Consider the following 19,325-nt stretch of genomic DNA (forward strand, 5'->3'; position numbering starts at 1 on the left):
TTATGTAAATCTATATGGTAAAACAATCTATTTATATTGATGTATTTAAAATTTTAAATAAAATATATTAAATTTAAAATATTATTTTGATTTAAATAAAGTAATAATTTAAATTTAAAAATAAAAATAAAAATAAAAATTATATTAATTTAAATAAATCTGTATGGATATATATATATATATATATATATTATATTATAAGAAAAAGTAGGTTGAGAGGTAATTATAGGCATGGAAAGAAAATCAGATTCTCTCTCTTATTGTTACAGTTGTGAGTCTGGGGACAGACCTTTAGCCAAGTAAAAAGCTTTACAAAAGAAACAAAGAAAAACCCAAACCCCAGACTAGCCCTTGTTTTTTCTTGTTCATTTCTTTTCTCTTTCCTTGCATGAGGCAGGGCCATGATTTGAGTGAACCAGACAAAGGTTTCCTCATTGTCCAAAACCTATCTTCTTCAACTTCCTTATTCTTTTTTTTTTTTTTTCTGATTGGACCCGTTAAAATAAAAAATTGGGTAATGCTGCTTTTGTTTGGTTGGTGGTCTGGTGAAATGAGTGATCTTTACTTTTCCCGGAAAATGAGGGAAAGTTTGAGAAAATAAGTATAGGCCAAAACCAGCTTAATACACCAAGATTTTTACTTTTTTTTTTAGTTTCATACGCTTTCACTCTTCTTTTTCTTCCTTTCCTGTTTTTGTTTTACTTTTTGCTGGGGCTGCATCATTCGATGCGAAAATGAGGAAGCATGGATGGCAGCTTCCTTATCATCCACTCCAGGTATTTTTTTTTTCTTTTCGGTTCTTTTCCTTGTTGCTATTCCTATTTTTATGTAAATTTCTGAGCTGTTTTGTCGCTTCAATTCTGGGTATTGAGTAAAGTTTTCATTTTTTTTTCCTTGTCTTTGTGAAGGTGGTGGCTGTTGCTGTGTTCTTGGCACTTGGATTTGCTTTCTATGTGTTCTTTGCTCCATTTGTTGGGAAGAAGATGTTTCAATATATTGCGATGGGAATCTATACTCCTCTTGTAAGCCTGCCATTTCAACATTTTCCTTTTAGTTTTTCTGTAGTTGGTGGAAGAACTGAGATCTATGTTTTCTTCACATGTTGGTCTCGTTCATGTGTTTGCTTTCATCACTGTGGTGATTTTCTCTACTAAGGGTCCTTTCCTTTTCCGAGATATGATTTTCTTTTGGTGTTTTATCTGAATAGACTCTCTCAAGCATATCATCAACCTGTCACTTTAGCTGATAAGGGCAAAAGTGTTGCTTGTCTTTTAGGTACTGTTCCTTTTAGTAGGCACTGATTCTGTAGGGGAATTTCAAATTTCGTCCGTTAAGGGATTATTAGTTGCCACTTGATTTGGCGGAAGACTACTTATAAATTTCTTCTGATTAAGAGCTGATTGTATTCTCCTTCGTTTTTGTACTATGCATTCTTGAATAAAGTAGTTAAAGTTATTGATGTTGATTTTTTTTTTTTTAATGGAACAAGTTCAGAACAATTGGCTCTTCCTGGAAAAACCTAAGTTCCTCAATGATACTTTGAGCTTCAAAAGGGTACTTACGTTTTTCCTCTCTCATGGTGGTCCATACAACCCAGGAGAAAAATCCTAGCTTTGTTTTCTTCTGTAATCTTGGGTTCTATTGCTATTGGAATCTGGTAGGTGAAGTGTCTAAATAATTAAATAAATTATTTACCTTCAGAAATTGTTAATCATGAATTGCTAAACTGGTGTCACAATTCACTGCAAACAGGAGATTTAAACGTATGAATATCAACATTTGAGTAATAGACTAAGAGTAGTACAGAGTGTATTCAGATTAAACTTGGAAACGAACTTCCATTCCGAACTTTCCCATGCTGTTAATGTACTGTAACTGCACTTGGCCTAATTGAGTCTAGCTTAGAACTCGGTATTTTGTGGGACAGGAAATCTCATTGCAGTTCAGATGGTTAAGCAAGTTAGCCTATTGAAAGAGATTTCATTGAACTCAAATAATATGCTGTTTAAAGTATAGTGTTGGCACATAGATGACCAATTGGTACGTTAGACTCTAGTCATGGACTTTAGCATAGCTTTTTAGTTGATTTAACCCGTAGTTTGATTTGCATTCATGTAGGTCATGAAATATGCTAACGATTTTTATGTGCTAAATATGCATGGTTGAGTCATTTCTTGAGTCTTGTCCACAAGTCATAACTAATCCTATAATTCAATGTCAGTGTGCAAGGTTGAGTCATTTCCTGAGTCTTGTCCTCAAGTACTAATTAATGGTGCTATAATACTGTATATGATAGAGAGTTATATATGGTACCCATTCTGCTCCATTTTTATTGTATTTGATGTGTCCTTATCACCTTGGAGGGTTAGTAACAAGATTGTCCTTTTAGATTACATGTTGCTTTGGCCTATATATTTGGTGTGCGGCGGCAGATCCTGCAGATCCTGGAGTCTTTAAGTCCAAAAAGTATCTCAAAATTCCCGAAAATGGAAAGTATGCTGGACCAAAGGATTCTAAATTAGGTGGGGATTCAACTACGTCCTTGCATGATGATAATGCTACTTCAGCTGGAGGAAAAACTCTGGAAAAGGATGCAGCAGCTACAGGTGAAACCTTGAAAGACACCAGTGTTGAAATTGGGGCAAACGATGCTTCATTGAAGCAATCGTCTTGTTTGCTATGGATTTTCTTTCCTTGTGCTTTTTTCTGCAAATGCTCTAGCTCAAACAAAGAATCTTCTGAGCAACAGATGAGTGAAGATGGCATGTTTTATTGCAGTTTGTGTGAAGTTGAGGTAAAGAAGCATTTAACATCTCTAATGTTTTATTGTTTTTTCTTCTTATTTGTGTTACGGTTATTACATTATGGATAATTTTGACAAATAAATGAATTATCCTATTTTAATCATTGCATACATCAAACACAAAATAGGATGACATTATTTAATCTAATTTTATTCATAATATCATCTTATCCTATCCTATCATAATCTTGTATACCAAACATGACCAAAGTTCCCTATGTTGACATAGCTTAAGAGGGAAAAAAAGTTTCGTAGTCTATGATTGCATATTAATGGCCAGGTCTTGAGAAGTCAACTGTGCCTGTTTTGAATTTTACTGAAAATGTATGCAAAAAGAATTTCACGGGAAAGGATATCCTGGAATGACACCTTTGTTTGATCAAATTAAAACATAATGATTCTGAGGCTCATGGTTCTTGCATCAGCTTTATGATGATATTAGGACTTATGCTATTGCCTTTTGTTTTGATATCATAGGTAGTTTAACTTTATTAAGTTTATTCTTGGCAGGTTTTCAAATATAGCAAGCACTGCAGAGTCTGTGACAAATGTGTTGACCATTTCGATCATCACTGCAGGGTATTGGTGGATCTTAATTTGTTGGATACTTTTTTCACTTCATCAATGGTTCTGCTAATGCTTCTTTAATTCCCTTGGTTTCTGTAGTGGCTAAACAATTGCATAGGCAAAAGGAACTACCGACAATTTTTCACTCTCATGGTTTCTGCCCTTCTATTGGTAAGCACAGGTTTCCAACTTCTGTGTTCAAATCAGATCAGAATCATCATATTACATTATATAATACTCTATATTTCTTTGAGATCCCATATTCCTTTATAGCCAACCTCTTTCTTAGGAACATCTCATATACTGATCTTTGAGAACAATTACACTATGCTTGTTATTTGATAACAACAATATCAGCTTGTATTCTTGTTACCAGCATTCCAGTAATCAATAAACAATAAACGATGTTTGTTGCTCACTTTGGACCGTAGAATTGTCCTCTATTCTCTTGTCGTATTATATTTCAATTGAATGCCAAGTTCTTGAATAATTCCTGTCCCGTATAACATCATGAGATTGGTGCCATGATTCCACAGTGCCAGAAATGAAGAAAACCCAGAGTAAGCCTTTTTATTTTCTAGTCATTTTCATTTTAATTGAATATTGACAGGTATATACATGGTTTGTCTACCTTGGGCTTGAGATTGCAGCTTATTCTACAATGGTCGACTGGAATCCTTGTACTTATCTGCTGTTTCATTGAGAGGAAGCAGTTTTCTTTGGATATTGCATCGAAGTTGGGAAGCAGTTTCTCTTTGGTTCCATTTGTTATTGTGGTTGTAAGTGTTCTGTTAATATATACATTAATCCTTATTTCCCCCATCTTTTGTCCTTTTAATTTACACTGCTACTACTCAAGGCTATATGTTACCAATTCTAATTTATCTTTTTAGCTTGCTTTAGTTTAGCATTTAGGAGATCACAAAAACAAATCTATTAATTACTAGCACCCTTCAATTTAAAACGTTGAGCTAAGTAGTGTAATTTCTTACTTTTACAGGCGTTGTGCTCCATTTTGGCTATGATTGCAACATTACCTCTTGCACAGCTTTTCTTCTTTCACATTCTACTCATGAAAAAGGTAAGCTTGCCAAAACTTTTCTACCATGTGAAGGTTGTTTTTGTTTTAATACTCTAGTGGGAGAAGGCTTGAATTTCTTCCTGTCTTATCTTGCAAAAGTCAAATCCTAATGAGTATTAAGAAGTAAAGAAGAAAAAAACCAATGAGCTAATTAGGTCATGCCTGAATGTGTCTCAGGGAATCACCACGTATGATTACATAATAGCTTTGCGCGAGCAGGAGCAAGAGCAACAAGGAGTTGTTGGTCAGCACAGTCCACAAATGTCTCCTGTCAGCTCACTTACTGGATTAAGTAGTGCTAGTTCCTTTTCTACTTTTCACAGGGGTGCATGGTGTACTCCCCCACGCCTGTTCCTTGAAGATCAGGTAATTTTGACAAAACCTTCATCTTCAAGAGAATTAATATGGATTTGAAATTGTACATTGTACAATTAGTTTATCTTTTTGCTGAAGCTGATAGTTGTTTGTGTATCGGTGCTAGTTTGACGTTGTTCCTCCGGACACAGCATCTGTGAGTTCATTTGGAAAAAAAATGGCAGGGGAGGAACCGATTAGGAAGAAGAACCCCGGAGCAGTTAAGATCAGTCCATGGATGTTGGCACGGTTAAATGCGGAAGATGTTTCAAAAGCCGCAGCTGAAGCAAGGAAAAAGTCAAAAATCCTGCAGCCTGTGGTGAGACATGAAGCCCCTTTTGGGCCAGAAGCTGACAGCAGCTTTGGCAGCAGTGGCAGGCGAATGTTCCCCAGACCTGATGGCAACAGAAGAAGAGCATCTAAGCGGGTGCGTCTTCCAGCTGACCTGCCCCTGGAGCCCTTAATGAACATTCCTGCTAAAGCAGCTGAAAAAGGTTTCAATGACACATCAAGTAGTTTGGCACCTCTTCAGCGGGAAGCTCTAAGTGCTTTCCAAACTAGCGGAGCAATGTCAGGCTCTGTTGGGATTGTTGCCTCTTCACCCGAGAGCAGTTTAGACTCACCAGATATTCATCCATTTCGAGTCTCTTCATCAGGAGCTGAAGAATCAACACGACTTACAGGTTTACCTCCTGTCACAATGGGTGCTCAGAAGGGATTTCCATTGTCGAGATCTACTAGTGATGGGTATGAAGCATCTGGTGGGGAAGATAGTGATCGAGTTCCTTCCAGAATGATCCAGAGATCAACAAACTGGAGCAATGTTCTCTTTGGTTCTGAACAGGATGAGAGGGTTGTTAAACTAAAAGCACCATCTTCTTCCAGCCAGACTAACAATAGAATGCTGTGACTTATTGTGAATCAATGACGTTAATTGATTTGGATTAAAAAGTTCATTCTTTAATTTATGGGCGTGAGAATTACAAGTACCAGAGAGACAATCCTCGTTCAATTGATTTGGAATTTTTTGAATATTGGCCTTTGAGATCCTCAAAGTCAGGGCCTCATGGGAAGGGATGACGACGGCTGTAAAGACGACTCTGATTTCCATCGAGGCAACACTAGCTACAGGAGTTTCATTGAAGAGTCAGTTATTTGGCACTTGTATTTGTAGGATTGAGAAGAAGGAAATGTGTTTTTGTATGTCCTGGGTATAACACTCCGTTGTATTTCCGCGTGGGTTTTAGTGAAAGTGATTCCTCATGGTACTTCTCTTGAACATTTCCTGATTTTCTGGAAGAAAGTGAAAAAATTTACGTACAGCCCATGTCGAATCACTTCTCTCTTCATAAAGTTCACAATGTGTGCTCCGGCTGGCCGTCTTTAGCCCATCTGAGGTCCATGTGGTACTGCATCCAAGCTATGAATATATGGGTTTAGGACTTTTTCTGATGTTAATCTACTCAATGTTTTTGTGTTCTTCCAACAAGGTTGTAGTTCATGCAGATGGATCAGTTACCACACCGCAAGTTCGTCTAAAACATAAACCCAAAACAAAAACAGGCGGTGGCTTGTCTCGGTATACCAATTATCTGTCATTAAAACAAAATTTCAAGTTGCTATAAACAAACCAATCCGTGAGGATTGAATCAATCCCAGTGTTGCCATCTTCAGAAAGCAAAGTGGTATTGCATTCATGCACACAATCTTCCATGCCCCGAAGTCATAGTATGTCGAAGGCTCGAAACAACCACCATTAAACCATGCGATGGTTGCTGCTGAGCCACTTAAGAACGCAATGGATCAAGACAACATCCGTTCAATATCCCAGATGCACCCCACAAATAAGGCTACTTATCCAGTTGTCCTAATTTCTTTAATTAAAGGATGAATAGCAAAATCCAACGAGGATGCCCCTGTTGGCGGAACAAGAAGCATCTTTTATTAAACATGGAAGGCTTAAACGAGTAAGGGACTTGGCATAGAAGTAAATGAAATAGTCCAGAAATGTTCATCCAAGTAATAGGCTTTTTATTCAAATCATAATATGCTCTCATCCCATTCAAGCAGCATAAAAACCAAGATTTCATTCATTCTTCAAATCGTTCCAGCCCCAGCATTTCCTGTAACAGTTCAAAATCATGGACAAATACAAACAAAACTAACAAGCTAAAACCTTTTCTCCCAAATGCAAAGAGAAGCATCATCAACAAACTCAAACACGTTTAATATTTATTGATGCTTACAAATCTGAAGCATATCTTTACATTGTTCACACATCTTTCTTTTCACAAATACAAGTAAAACTAGAAAAACACTAAACGAAACAACAAAAAACAGACCTTAAACAAAACTCAAAATTCCTATTTCCATCAAGCGTAAACAATAGAAACAACATGAGGAACTTTCCCATCATCAAAAGGCAAACTTACATACTCTCTTGCAAATTCCTCAGCAATCTCCCCAGCAAGTTCTCCATGTATAGCCTTGGAATAAATATAAAAAACTGTACTTGCAGCCAAATTATAAAGCATAAGAAACATTAAGATAGAGGAAGAGGCCACAATATCTATAACAAATGGCCAAGTTTTCCATTTATCAGCAGCTGAATGAAGCCATCTTAAAGTTGAGGCCCAGGTAAGAATCCCACTCAGTAACCCGAAAAGCAGAAGCATCGAAAAAGCAACCTTTTTCAGTCCCTTAACTAAATTTTGACTTCGTTTTAATGGTTCATATCCCCAGCTTGATTCAACCACGACAATAACATAAGCAAATACCCAATTCACTTGTAAATAGAACACAATAAACATGAAAATAATCACGAAAACCATACAAAGGGAAATGAAATAAGGTGAAGAGAATTCAATTTGGAAGCCTAAGATTTGGGTTATGCTGACTAATGAAAAAAGGATCAAAGCCAGAACAAAAAGGACCCCAGAAATGATAAGCTCGGTTACAAGGAGAGTTGAGAAAAGGCGGAAGAAGGAAGTGAAAGCTGACTTGATAGCGGATATAAGCTTGACGGGTCGGCCATAAAAGCCGTGGAAAACGCTGTAAGTAATAGAACCCGTGGCCAAGAGAGAGAAGACGGAGTTGAAAAGGGTATTAAGGAGAGAGAAGATAAGGTATTTAATGGGGAAGATTGGGGGCTGTTGTTGTTGGAAAGGATTGCTAAGCGAGCCAAGGTGGGTTTCGATGGTGGGAGTAGAGGATTGGGAGAAGAGTTGATTGATAAAAGGGAGGGTGAAGAGGGAGAAGGAGAAAGGGAGAAGGAAGAGGACGGAGAGAGCTAGGAAGTGGCGGGAGTGGGAGTTGATTATCCGTTTGGATTCGGATAAGATGGCCCAGATATCGATATGGACCGTCGGAGCAAGTGGAGTTGCCATGGCGTATGAAGGAGGGACGACAGACGAGAAGATAGAAGATTTTCGATGCAGGCAGGTAATTGAGATGCCCTACCTTTATGCTACTCGGAACAAATCAACGATGATTTCGACAGAAGTCCTTTTGGACAGATTCAATTGGCGGTCAGTATACGCCAAGTCCGGTCAACTTTTGGAAATGTAATATAACTTTCTTTAATTTTTTTCTATTACATTTTTTCAAAAAAGAGTTGCTGAGAATTATATTATTTAATTTCGATAATAAAATAAATACAGATTTAATTTATCACTAATTTTTTAATTAATGTAATTTTATCATTATAACTTTAGAACAAATTTTCTATCATATTATTAATTCTAGAATAAATTTAGTAAAAATATAACAGTCAAAATTTTTCATTGAAAATTGTTTTATAATTAAAAAATATTTTTGAAAAGGACGTGAAAGTGAAAATTCTTGGAAGTCACTTGACCGTGTTTTTCATGTCATAGTTTTTAAAATTATTTTTGAATTGTAAAACAACTTCTAGCACTGAATTTTTAATTTAAATAATTAAAACTCAAAATATAATTATATCTAACAAAAAAACTTAAAGGATAATTTGTTTGGGCTTAAGAAGCTATCTCTTAATCAAAAGCCCTATGTCTCTTTCTGGGCCAGTAGATATTTGTTTGAGCCTGGTTAATTCCCTGATGGGCCCTTAATCCAATAAAATTAAACACGTAAACAAAAAAAATGATAAAAATAATCAGATCTAATAATTTGTTTATTTATATCTTTAAAATTTTTATATTAATATTATATTTTATAAAAAAATTACCTACCATTATTAATGTAAAAATATAAAATATAATTTTTTATTTTATTAAATTTACATATAATTATTAAAATAATTTTAATTCGTATTATTTTTATATTTTATTTTATAAAATAATATTATTAGATAAAAAATAGGACAATCTGATTTGATTTGAAAAAAGGTCTGAGAAATCAGAATTTTCCATCAGTTAATGTAAGACAAATCTCATTAAACTGACGACCATATGCTTGTTTCAAGGACCACCGACCTACTGTAAATCTTGATGGGACATGAAACGTGGTAATATTTTTAAGTTTTGGTTTTGTCAGAAGCCCGATTTTTTAAGATTCTTGCCCCAGATTCGAAAACTGTCAAAAACCAAAACCTGTCGGAAAAAAAATTTCCAATCTTGAAAACCCAAAAAGCCCATTACAAGCTGTTACAGAATAACGAACGCCGGCACCATGGCATTGCCCCTCAAAAGTGGCAGCTAACTTCCTTTAGGCAGACCCTTCTTGCGATGCAATATATATAAAAACAAAAAAATTGCACAACAATTCATGCAGTATAACCCACCAGGGCCAAAGCCACGATACCCGAACTGACACGTTTTCTAACCAATCCTTTGACATTGAATACCCGAAATTTCCCCTTCAATCCTACAATCTTCATGCTTTTCACTCGTCAATTCTTTGTTTGAGTATTTCCACTGTGTTTTTTTTGTGACTTCTCAGCTGTTCCATAGGTGGGTCCAGCTCTTTCGGATCTGATTTACACCTTTTGTTTTTCTATCATTTCCAATGTTTAGTTAGCTGCGGGGATTGATATCTTTTATGGGTATTGATTAAAATGGAAATTGCGAGCGTTACTTCTCCACGAATGAGATTAGATCACTTAGAAAAAGAAGGATTTAAGGAAACCCAAGGAGAAATTTTTGAGCTAGAATCATCCCATATTGTTAGTGATCATGACCACCAATTCCATTCGATGAATGCATTAGAGATCTTAAGAGAAACCGTTAAGATTTTGCGGTACAATTCGTTCGGTTTTATGATCATCGCGGCTTTGTTAATTTGCCCAGTATCTGCAGTCCTTATGTCTAATTTGTTAGTTGATCAATCCATTGTGAAGAGATTGACTGTTAGGCTTTTGTTAGTTGCCAAAACCAGTGGACTTCCTCTGAGACCTTTTATCAAACAGCCATGCCAACGTTTTGCTGAGACGGCTGTTTCCTCAGCAATGTGCTTCCCTTTGTTCATCACATTGTCTTTGTTATCAAAGGCCGCAGTGGTTTATTGTGTAGATTGTACTTATTCGAGGAAAACAGCTGATATTTCAACGTTTTTTGTGATAATTCGAAAGTTTTGGAGGCGGCTTTTTTCTACGTATGTGTGGATGTGTATGGTAATTGTTGGTTGTGTAACAACTTTCTGTGTTTTTCTTGTTGCGGCATGTAGTGTACTTTCTGTTATTGGGTTTACGCCTGATTTAATTGTCTTTGCGGTGATAATGATGGGGCTAGTATTCTCAGTTGTTTTTGCGAATGCTATTGTTGTCTGCAATATTGGGATCGTAATCTGTGTTTTGGAGAAAGTTTCAGGACCACAGGCATTGCTTCGAGCCGGTGTTCTAATCAAGGGGCAGACTCAGGTTGGTCTTTTGATATTTCTTGGATCTACAATTGGGTTGGCATTTGTGGAGGGGTTGTTTGAACATAGGGTAAAGACGTTGAGCTATGGAGATGCGTCTTCTAGGATCTGGGAAGGGCCTCTGTTGGTGATAATGTATTCGTTCGTGGTGCTTGTTGATTCCATGATGAGTACTGTTTTCTATTTCAGTTGCAGATCTTACACTATGGAAGCCTCAGCAGTTGAATGTCAATCAATTCTGGAAACCATAACTGCTTCTGCTGAATCATTGGGTGTTCAATGACATCATCGTGTACATTGTTATGCCATCGGCTAATATTTATCGAGTTCATAACATGAAGATGGAACTGCCATGCGATCAGATGTGGTTGCCAGTTTCATTCTTGGAGTACTGATGAGGATTATTTGTTGTTGTTTTGTCAAAACTCCAGCAAGAAGGGTCTGCAGCTCATGGCTGCTAAAGATGATTCTCTCAACTCTTCCAAAGTTATTCATGGCTCAGGTGCACGCAATTTCTTGTGATGTACCAGTCATAGAATGAAAGAATAGATATACAATAATTTGATTCAACTTAAATGGATAAAAATATTCATCAACCACATAAGATAGAATCTTTGATTTAAATGGTTCCATTTCAAGTGGTTGGACCTTTTCATGTTCCTTATTCTATCCTTGTACTTCCTTTTGTATTCTTTAGTGCTTAATATAATAGTAAAAACAGTGCTTGGAGTATTAATTGATCTTAAGAATGATATTGAGCATTGACAATGAATTGGTGTGGAAAGTATGTTTGTGGATAGTGAAAGCATTAAAATTATATTAATGAATCTGCTTGTTATTGAATAAATGCATTCTTCATTAGGACCATAACATGTAAATGAAATGACATCAGAAGATAAAATAAATGGCATTTGTTTTTATAATCTGTTTTGAGTTGCCTAAGCTTGTGCTATAATCTCTTTGTTTTTAAGCTTGATCTGGCTCCAGGCTTGAGGAAAAAAATAAGTTTCTGGAAGAAAAAGTGGGCACTGGAATAAGTTAAGCCCCTATCAAATTTTACCTTAATTGTCAATATAGTAGAAAAATCTATTTCATTTGCTGCTGAATTAAGCAACATGAAAATTTCCAGATGCCTGGAAACAAAATGTTACTGCTTTTATGGAAATTTCACATTTTTATCGTTAGTACTCCCAGAGTCGGTTCTGATACTACTTGTTATAGCCGAGACTCAAACCCCAAACTCGTGCCATTCCAGGACGTGGGAATAGACTCTTCCTCATCTCAGATCAATTTAATAGAAGAAATGGTGGTTCACATTCACTTATAAGATATTGTCCGCTTCAACTCATTAGAGTTCAGGTTTTGTCTCACAAAAAGGATCTCATAAATTGAAAGTGGTATGAACACTTATATCTCAAAAACAATTCTAATACATAGTTGATATAAAATTTATGGCTCCTCACTAAAACTATGACACTTGTGCTTGGCATCGAGAATTGTTTCTAGCATGAAACAATCTCCACTTAATTCAGAGTTTTTATTGGAAACTAGAATTTCACCTCAGCTTCGCTTTGGGTTTTTATGTATGGATAGACGTCAAATTGGATCCATCTTCAAATAAAATGTTAAATTTAAAAAATATCTGAAGTAATTTTAGAAATCAAACATGCCAAAAAAAAAAAAATCAAGGCAATCAATATCAGTTTAAAATAAACAAAACAATCAAATATTTTTGACAACCCTTCATATAAATGAAAAAAACTTTAATAACCCAAATAACGAATTAAATTCAGAATTTAACAACATGCAAGAAGTCAAAATATATACAATGAAATGGAACTTTACTTGATTCCATATGCATTGCTACTACCCTTGATCAAGAACTCTAGTTACAATGACAATCAGACAGAATCTTTTTTATTTTGCTGGGGTGGAGGGATATGGGCCAGGGCCCAGGAAGGAAAAAGGATCAAGCCACCTTGCAATTTGATCCATAGGTGATATATACAGTGCCCAAAATGAGCTGTATCTTTGATTTTGTGAGCAATAACAGTTTGAACAATTTGGAAAGCTGGTAAAAGGACCTGGCCAATCTTATCACCCTCAACACGTCATTTCAAAAGTCACTCGGCTCTGTTGGTGCTGAATGTAGCTTTTCCATCAAAATCTTTCATGTCCAATGGCTCTTATCTTTATCGAACGTGCAGGCTGCAGCAAGCAGAATTTGTGGCTTTTGATCTTTGTATTTTTATGGCAAGGGCACGTGGTGGGGTTAGGAAATTCTCCATTGGTAAAAATTAGAGCTTCCATTACATCAAAATTGGTACGTGTTGGCTCATTGGCTATGTCCTAGCCAGCAATATAGCATGTTCAAGTCTAAGAAACTTGAGAATAATTGTGGGTTGGGTAGGGCTTTTAGTTGGGCTTGGTTGAAAGGGTATTTTGTTAGAGGCTATTGCGAAGTAAGAGGTTGGCATCAGTCAGATTCATGTAAAACTCCAGGATGGATGGGACAGAACATAAAACTGCCATTTAAGTCTCAGTGAAATTAGTCCTCGAGGGGATGCTTCTGACCGTGGGATCATCGATCAACCTCTTCAAGAATTACTGACAAATCAAAACGATGCTTAGACATGAAAATGGAATTGATGTGACCGGTAATTTGTTAGTTTGATGTTTGATAATAGGCATGGAGGGTGTTTCGGAAAACAGAAGGACCGCACTATCCTTTGCATAATCAGATCAGCATCAGGCGCCATCAGCCATCTAAACAACAAGGTTCCATCACCGACACAAGGAATCAAATCCACCACCCTCTCTTCCCTTTCTAACTATCAAATATCCACTCACTTGGTGTAATAACCTGTTCTTATTTCCAACTTTTCCTTTTATAAATCGGCTCCTAACCCTAAGAACCAAAGAGATAATGAGGATAGACTTGTCATGCATCTAGTGGCTTATGTAGAGGGACCCTACTTTCTTGTTCTACCCCATGTTTGGTTTCAGATGCCAGAGTCCTTTCTGTCCCTTGTTGTGGCAGTGCAGCAGTACTTTAAAGCCATACAGACTACAGAGGGATAAAAGAGTAAAAAAAAAAAATCACAACCGACATTATTTATTATGGTGATGGCAAGGATAAAAAGAAAAGCAAAAAACAAAGAGAGGGAAAGAGAGAGAGACAGAGGGCTGAAGAGACAAAAGGGGAAGTCGAAAGTCAGACTTCAGTGGGCTTTACTTGAAATCCCAATCTTTTCTTGGCATTTGCTATGTTTTTGTTTGCTTCTTCACTTCTTTCTCTTTTTCTGTCCGATGAATAAAGCTGAGTTGGTTTTTGTAGTATACTTTGGTACTACTACCATACTTTTGTTTCTGGGTCCCACAATAAAGCATTTTCCCACTTTCTTATTTTCTAATGTAATCTAATTTTCCTCTTTTTTTTTTTTTTTTTTTCTTTTCCTGTGCAGAGAAAGAAATACGAATAGAAACCCCCTCAATCTTCAAGCTGATGCATGATGCAGCATGGGATTTGGAAAATAGGTAGGAGTAGTAGTAGCAGTAGACTAGCAGTAGCATGAACATGCACTGACCAATGCATAAACAGATATTGAGGTTTTCATACTCAGATAAGTACTTTATTTTAGTTTATATCCAAGTCCTTTTTTCGTTTTTATATAGTCCCGAACACTGTCTTTAGATTCCATCTCCTATACTATATCATAGCCATATCAATTATCATATGTCATATCCCTCCTTTTTCTTTATTAAACTGTTAAATATTTAAAATTTTATTATATTATTTCATTAAAATTTTAAAAATTATATTTAATGCATTTGAGATTTAAAACTCAACACTTTAAACTTTTTCTTTTATCAGATATTAATGATTACTACAATAATTTTAATGCTGTCAATGCAAATCATACAATTGCTATTTTGAGCTTGGCATATTTGTCAACACATATATGATTTGCCTTTCAGTGACGCATGGTTATTGTAGACAATAATAGGGCGGATGATAGTAAATAAGCCATATATTTTATGTTGTCAGTGCTATACATATATATGGTCAAACTATAAATTTTTCTTGGTGAATTGGTTTCGCTAAGATATTGGAAATGTCACAGCCGTCTGTACCAACCAAAACAAAGTAAATAAATAAATGAAGGTCGCTCACACTTACAGTTATGGTCCTCCAATTTAACTATCTATAACCATTTCTTTTTCTTGCTTTTTGTTTTCCTTAATAGAATGATAAATAATTGTTTTCTTCACTTATGTTTTCAGGACACGCTAGTGAACTGTACCAAGTATTCCTCCCAGAGTTACAGTGGAATTCTTGCCATTCATTACTCAGTTACTCCTTTTAGTTTAAATCATTAATGATTTGATGATTCTACACCTAATCCACATGAACTGTCAAGTTAGACTCCTGCATTTAGTATCATTCAGATTTTATAGAGCTTATTCTTTATGGAGTTTTTCTTACAGTTCTGTATCTAATGTTTTGTTAATCAGAAGCAGATTAAACTTTGATCCTTTTCGAAAGCTGGAAAGAACAAGAGGATATTCCTGCAAGGTACAAACTACATAGGAAAGACTGTTCACAATGAAATTTAACATTTGTCACTTTGCTGCGACGAGGATGTCCAACAATTTGCAGGATCAAATTAAGCTACTAAGAATAAATTCTTGAAGCCTGCCTACAAGTTGTAATCATGGAAACTGGCTCGCTAAAGTGGTAGTAGACTTTCATTTACTGCAACTACATCTGTGAATGTGAGGAATACAATTATGCAGTGTGAAGATCATATAATTCAAGAAATCTTGACAAGATGGAGCCTGTGATCATTTTAGCAGTAAAACATAAGCTTCTTAACATTCTCACTTAGTTTCGGTAGAGGTGTTGCCTTTGGAGGAGCTGCACGAGAGATTGTGGAAGAACTTCTCAGAAAAGTTACAGATTCCGATCGCTCTAGGTAAAGCCTGCCCCTATATGCAGCCAGGTGGGCATAGTAAGCAGGCGGCACCAAAGAAACTGGCTTGGTGCACCTTACAAACGTGTAGCATAGATTATAAACCAGCTTCTGCAGTTCATCAGAAGTGAATTGGTTCTCATCCCACAAGATATGGTAATGGGTTGGGCGGCTAGTACCCTTCACCCCCCAATGACTACAAAGATAGAAATCGAATTCCCTTGGATGGGTTATCACAGTATCCACTACGGTCCCTGGGGGAATATTTTCATCAAAAGGTTGGTTTTGAGTGGAAGGATCAATTTCAAATGGAAACAACCTTGTATGATGCCTCTTCTGAACTACAGCAAACGTAATGGGCGGTTTATAACCTGGAAATCTTGCACAAGCCTCTCTAACAGCTTGCAATTCCTCTTTAAGCACCTTATAGAATTGAGTTTCGCTAACGCCATCTCTGAAGAAGATTATTCTATTGGGCAATTTGTTTACTTCTTGGTAGAAGTCATCCAGTAATTCCCCCACCATTGCAGCAAGATCCTGAATAATTTCTTGTCGATGTGTTTGAGACCTCATTCTAGATACATACTTGTTTGCTGCAGGCCAGTTCATGCTACCAACCACAGCAGCAACGGATGGGCTGAAATCATCAAGCGGGTGAGGATGAGTCACATCAGCACCCATAAAGATGACAGGTTCATCAGGCCGGAGAAGACGTGGAATCTGAGAAGGTAATGAGTTGTACAAAGCAACAGTGCAACCTCCAACTTTGGCATTGATCTTCAGGGCTAAATTTGCAAGAAATTGAGAACTCAATTTCCCAAGGTTTGGATACAAGCAGCACTGGCTGACGACTCCCACACTGGTCTCTGCTATTCGCTTCAAATCTGCATACCCTTTGTGCTTTTTCTCCATTATACATATGAGCAGCTGGAGATTGTTTGAGGCAGCTCTATGGATTTTCTTGAGCTTAGATTCCAAAATAGTCACATTACTAAGCACCTGTGTTGATTCAAATTGGGGACTGACGATTGTGCTTTTGTTAAGAAAGATACCCAGCTGCTCACACCTTTGGGATAGCTGGTTTATGAATTTAGGAATGTTAGACTTTTGATCAGCAGTGCCCCCAAAACTTATAAGTGCCCACCGTTCTATTTTTGTTCCCTGAAATACATGGCTGTCCAGAAGGTTCCACTGCCGATCACGGCGGGAAGGTGTAATATCTCTTATGTGGCCACTTTCACCAAGCTTAAGCTTGGGAGGATGAAGAATTCTCCCATTCAACCGTGTCATTTCTCTTGAAACATGGAGTTTGAATTCTTCTGCTTGGTTGCCACTGTCAAGAAAAGATGCAAATGCTTAGAAGCAATCAATTGTAATCAAGAGAATCTAATAAAAATCTCTTCCAAGAAATCCATAACATTACCTTGTTGGCCCTACAGGTCCTCTCATGATTCCATCAATTATGGCTTTTCGTTCTTTTGGTCTCTGGCAGCCCATTTTAAGAATCCTTGCAGTCTGATCATCTGAAAGCTTCCCCAGAAATTTCTGGCCTTCACAAATCATACAAAGCTCCATTGGAAGATAGCATGGTTTGCTCCTACTGATCTGCAAGCATGGCAAATTCCTGAACTGTATATCGTAATTGTAGTGATCCTTAAAGTAATTAACAAGCCTCAAATTCTTCCCATCCCTGTCTGTGAAGTAAAGGTTTTCAGTAGCTTCTTCAGTTAAGCCATAAACTCTGTATCTTTGAACTGTTTCTCTATGGCAAACAAAAACTCTGATATTCCTCAATGCCTTCTCCACTTCTTTCCGTTCTTCGTCACTCAAACTCCTTGACTTCCTTTGAGAAAGGTCTCGAAGAAAGTCAATCCGCTTCTGCAGGTAAGGGATTACTCCAATACTCTCATGGAAGGCAGTGATGGAAAAATCAACATTGAGAGCCAGTCCTTGTTGTGTTGGCCTAAGACTCTGAAAGAAACCTCTCCATCCAATAGCTCCTCCTCCAATTTCCTTAGTACCTCCCATTGAACTTGAATAAAATGACCTCCCCACAGATATACACTTCTCCATTGGGCTCTCCCTAAGAACAACATCCAAAGCATGGAGATAATCTTGAGGGAGTGGGATCCAATCATCACCTTCCTTGCTCAGGTAACTACTCAAATCCTTTCCATCAAACTTTGAAACAGGTCTGATATTAATTCGAAATACTTTAAGCTGATTCTGCTTTTGTTGAAAGCCATTCAATTCCCCAAAAGGCAAACCTGACTTGGTGGTTGGTATTGGGAGACTAATAAAGAACTCAAGCTTATCATTTTGGAATTCAACAGGGCTGTAAAAATTCTTTCTGCCATCATATGCTGGACGAGCACCAGCGAGCAATCCTGAGTTGCTTTCTACCAGTTTCTGTTTGATCATTCTAGCAACCTCCTTGGAAGGATTAGGAGATATTTCAACATCATAATGGTAAATTTTTAGAGAGGGATCAAATTTGACTAGAAAATGGTTGGCAAGGAGAGAGATTACTGGCCCTTCTACACCACCAGAATCTGGTCTCCTTGCAGCCACTAGTACTTCCTTCGTAGTACTCATGATTTTTCTTCCATCACTTCTTTTACATGGTAAACTTGTTCTGCCTTGAAGCCCCTCTGGAGCTGTTTAGGTTTGTTGAAAACAGAAAAGTTAAGGACTTGAATACAACTACTTTGATATAAAGTTTTGAACAAAAACCAGCTAAAAAAGCTTGAATACTTGAAGCTTCTATAATCAATAAACTCCAGTAGTTTCAAGTATTAGAATTAGCAAGATATATCATTTCTAGCTATAAAATTTTATTTCTTGCATTTAACTAAAAATGAAATAGGTAAAGGAAATACATTGGAACAAAAGAATATAATAAAGATTCTTTTTTAATCTGTTCTGTTGATGAAGACCCTTTCATAATATTTAAAACAAAAATCAACTATGACCTTAAAATGATAGACATGCAGAGGAAATATGGAAAAAGAAATACTAGCAAAAAAAGAACAAATCAAATTATTAGAGTCACCTGGTGTAAATGTTACAACTGGGACTTGGGTATCAGAGATAGAGGAGGTGGCAAGAGGAGGATCATTAACCTCACATGAAACTTTCTGAAAATGGGTTTTTGTTTGAAAGGTTTGGTTTTGAGAGAGAGGTGGAGTTGAAGCCAGTTGCAAGGGTATTGGAGGAGGTAAGGGAAGCAAAGCAGGGTAATAAGAGTAACTTTGGAACTGGTTTTGGTTAAAGAACCCAAAGTGACTTGAGTATTGCAACAATGGGTGCTGGTAATGATGCTTATGTGGGTTGGTTCTGCCCTTGAAAGTCCTGGTTTTGGTAGTGCATTTCTTGTTGCTATGGTGCTCTTCGGTTTCTTCCATCATTTGATTGTGAAAAAAGCAACAGTTTGACAGAAATATAGGCCTGTGACCATGAGAAGGAAAGATGGATACAAAGGGAAGAAGTGAAGTGTTTCAGCGAAACTGTAGTTATTACAGAAAGAGAGAGAAATAAAAAGATTGGGTTTTAACTGCTGAGGTTCTTTGTGTCTGGTTCTAATTCATAAGGAGGCTTGATGGTGATGAAATTCAAAGCAAAAAAGGGCAGCATGGGGCTGCCTTATAAAAGAAAGTGAAAAAGGCCACAGCAAAGAAAGGGCAATCCTATTTGGCTTTATGCAGCTCTGTGTCAT

General features: G+C 36.8%; 4 protein-coding genes across 6 annotated transcripts; 2 read left to right on the top strand and 2 right to left on the bottom strand.

The window, feature by feature from the left end:
• Window positions 1–341: 341 nt before the first annotated feature.
• On the top strand, window positions 342–6,080 carry LOC111318304 (putative protein S-acyltransferase 22). 2 transcript variants are annotated; one of them, XM_089756130.1, is made up of 10 exons: window positions 342–776; window positions 909–1,022; window positions 1,495–1,657; window positions 2,390–2,794; window positions 3,314–3,382; window positions 3,470–3,541; window positions 4,021–4,149; window positions 4,371–4,451; window positions 4,629–4,817; window positions 4,933–6,080. In XM_089756130.1, exons 3-10 carry the CDS (start codon window positions 1,577–1,579, stop codon window positions 5,713–5,715), a joined length of 1,809 nt encoding a protein of 602 aa, XP_089612256.1. In that variant the 5' UTR covers window positions 342–776; window positions 909–1,022; window positions 1,495–1,576; the 3' UTR covers window positions 5,716–6,080. The 2 variants fall into 2 exon arrangements, with proteins under 2 accessions (XP_089612256.1, XP_022776811.2); XM_022921076.2 differs by lacking the exon at window positions 1,495–1,657.
• A 931-nt stretch (window positions 6,081–7,011) lies between these two features.
• Window positions 7,012–8,339, bottom strand: LOC111318305 (uncharacterized). The gene has a single exon (XM_022921077.2). The coding sequence runs from the start codon at window positions 8,189–8,191 to the stop codon at window positions 7,178–7,180; it is 1,014 nt and encodes a 337-aa protein (XP_022776812.2). The 5' UTR covers window positions 8,192–8,339; the 3' UTR covers window positions 7,012–7,177.
• Window positions 8,340–9,356: 1,017 nt separating this feature from the next.
• On the top strand, window positions 9,357–11,386 carry LOC111317601 (uncharacterized). Of its 2 annotated transcripts, XM_089756141.1 has the most exons (2): window positions 9,357–10,638; window positions 10,827–11,386. In XM_089756141.1, the coding sequence occupies exons 1-2, from the start codon at window positions 9,838–9,840 to the stop codon at window positions 10,860–10,862; spliced, it is 837 nt and encodes a 278-aa protein (XP_089612267.1). In that variant the 5' UTR covers window positions 9,357–9,837; the 3' UTR covers window positions 10,863–11,386. The 2 variants fall into 2 exon arrangements, with proteins under 2 accessions (XP_089612267.1, XP_022775773.2); XM_022920038.2 differs by having other exon boundaries at window positions 9,357–11,386.
• A 3,798-nt stretch (window positions 11,387–15,184) lies between these two features.
• AGO7 (Argonaute family protein) lies at window positions 15,185–19,325 on the bottom strand. Its single transcript, XM_022921078.2, has 3 exons — window positions 18,663–19,325; window positions 17,034–18,267; window positions 15,185–16,943 (listed from the first exon to the last, which is right to left on the bottom strand). The coding sequence occupies exons 1-3, from the start codon at window positions 19,015–19,017 to the stop codon at window positions 15,488–15,490; spliced, it is 3,045 nt and encodes a 1,014-aa protein (XP_022776813.2). The 5' UTR covers window positions 19,018–19,325; the 3' UTR covers window positions 15,185–15,487.

The sequence above is a fragment of the Durio zibethinus genome, chromosome 2 (assembly GCF_047325235.1).
Source record: "Durio zibethinus cultivar Kanyao isolate XHJ-2024 chromosome 2, ASM4732523v1, whole genome shotgun sequence".
NCBI classification, from domain to species: Eukaryota; Viridiplantae; Streptophyta; class Magnoliopsida; order Malvales; family Malvaceae; genus Durio; species Durio zibethinus.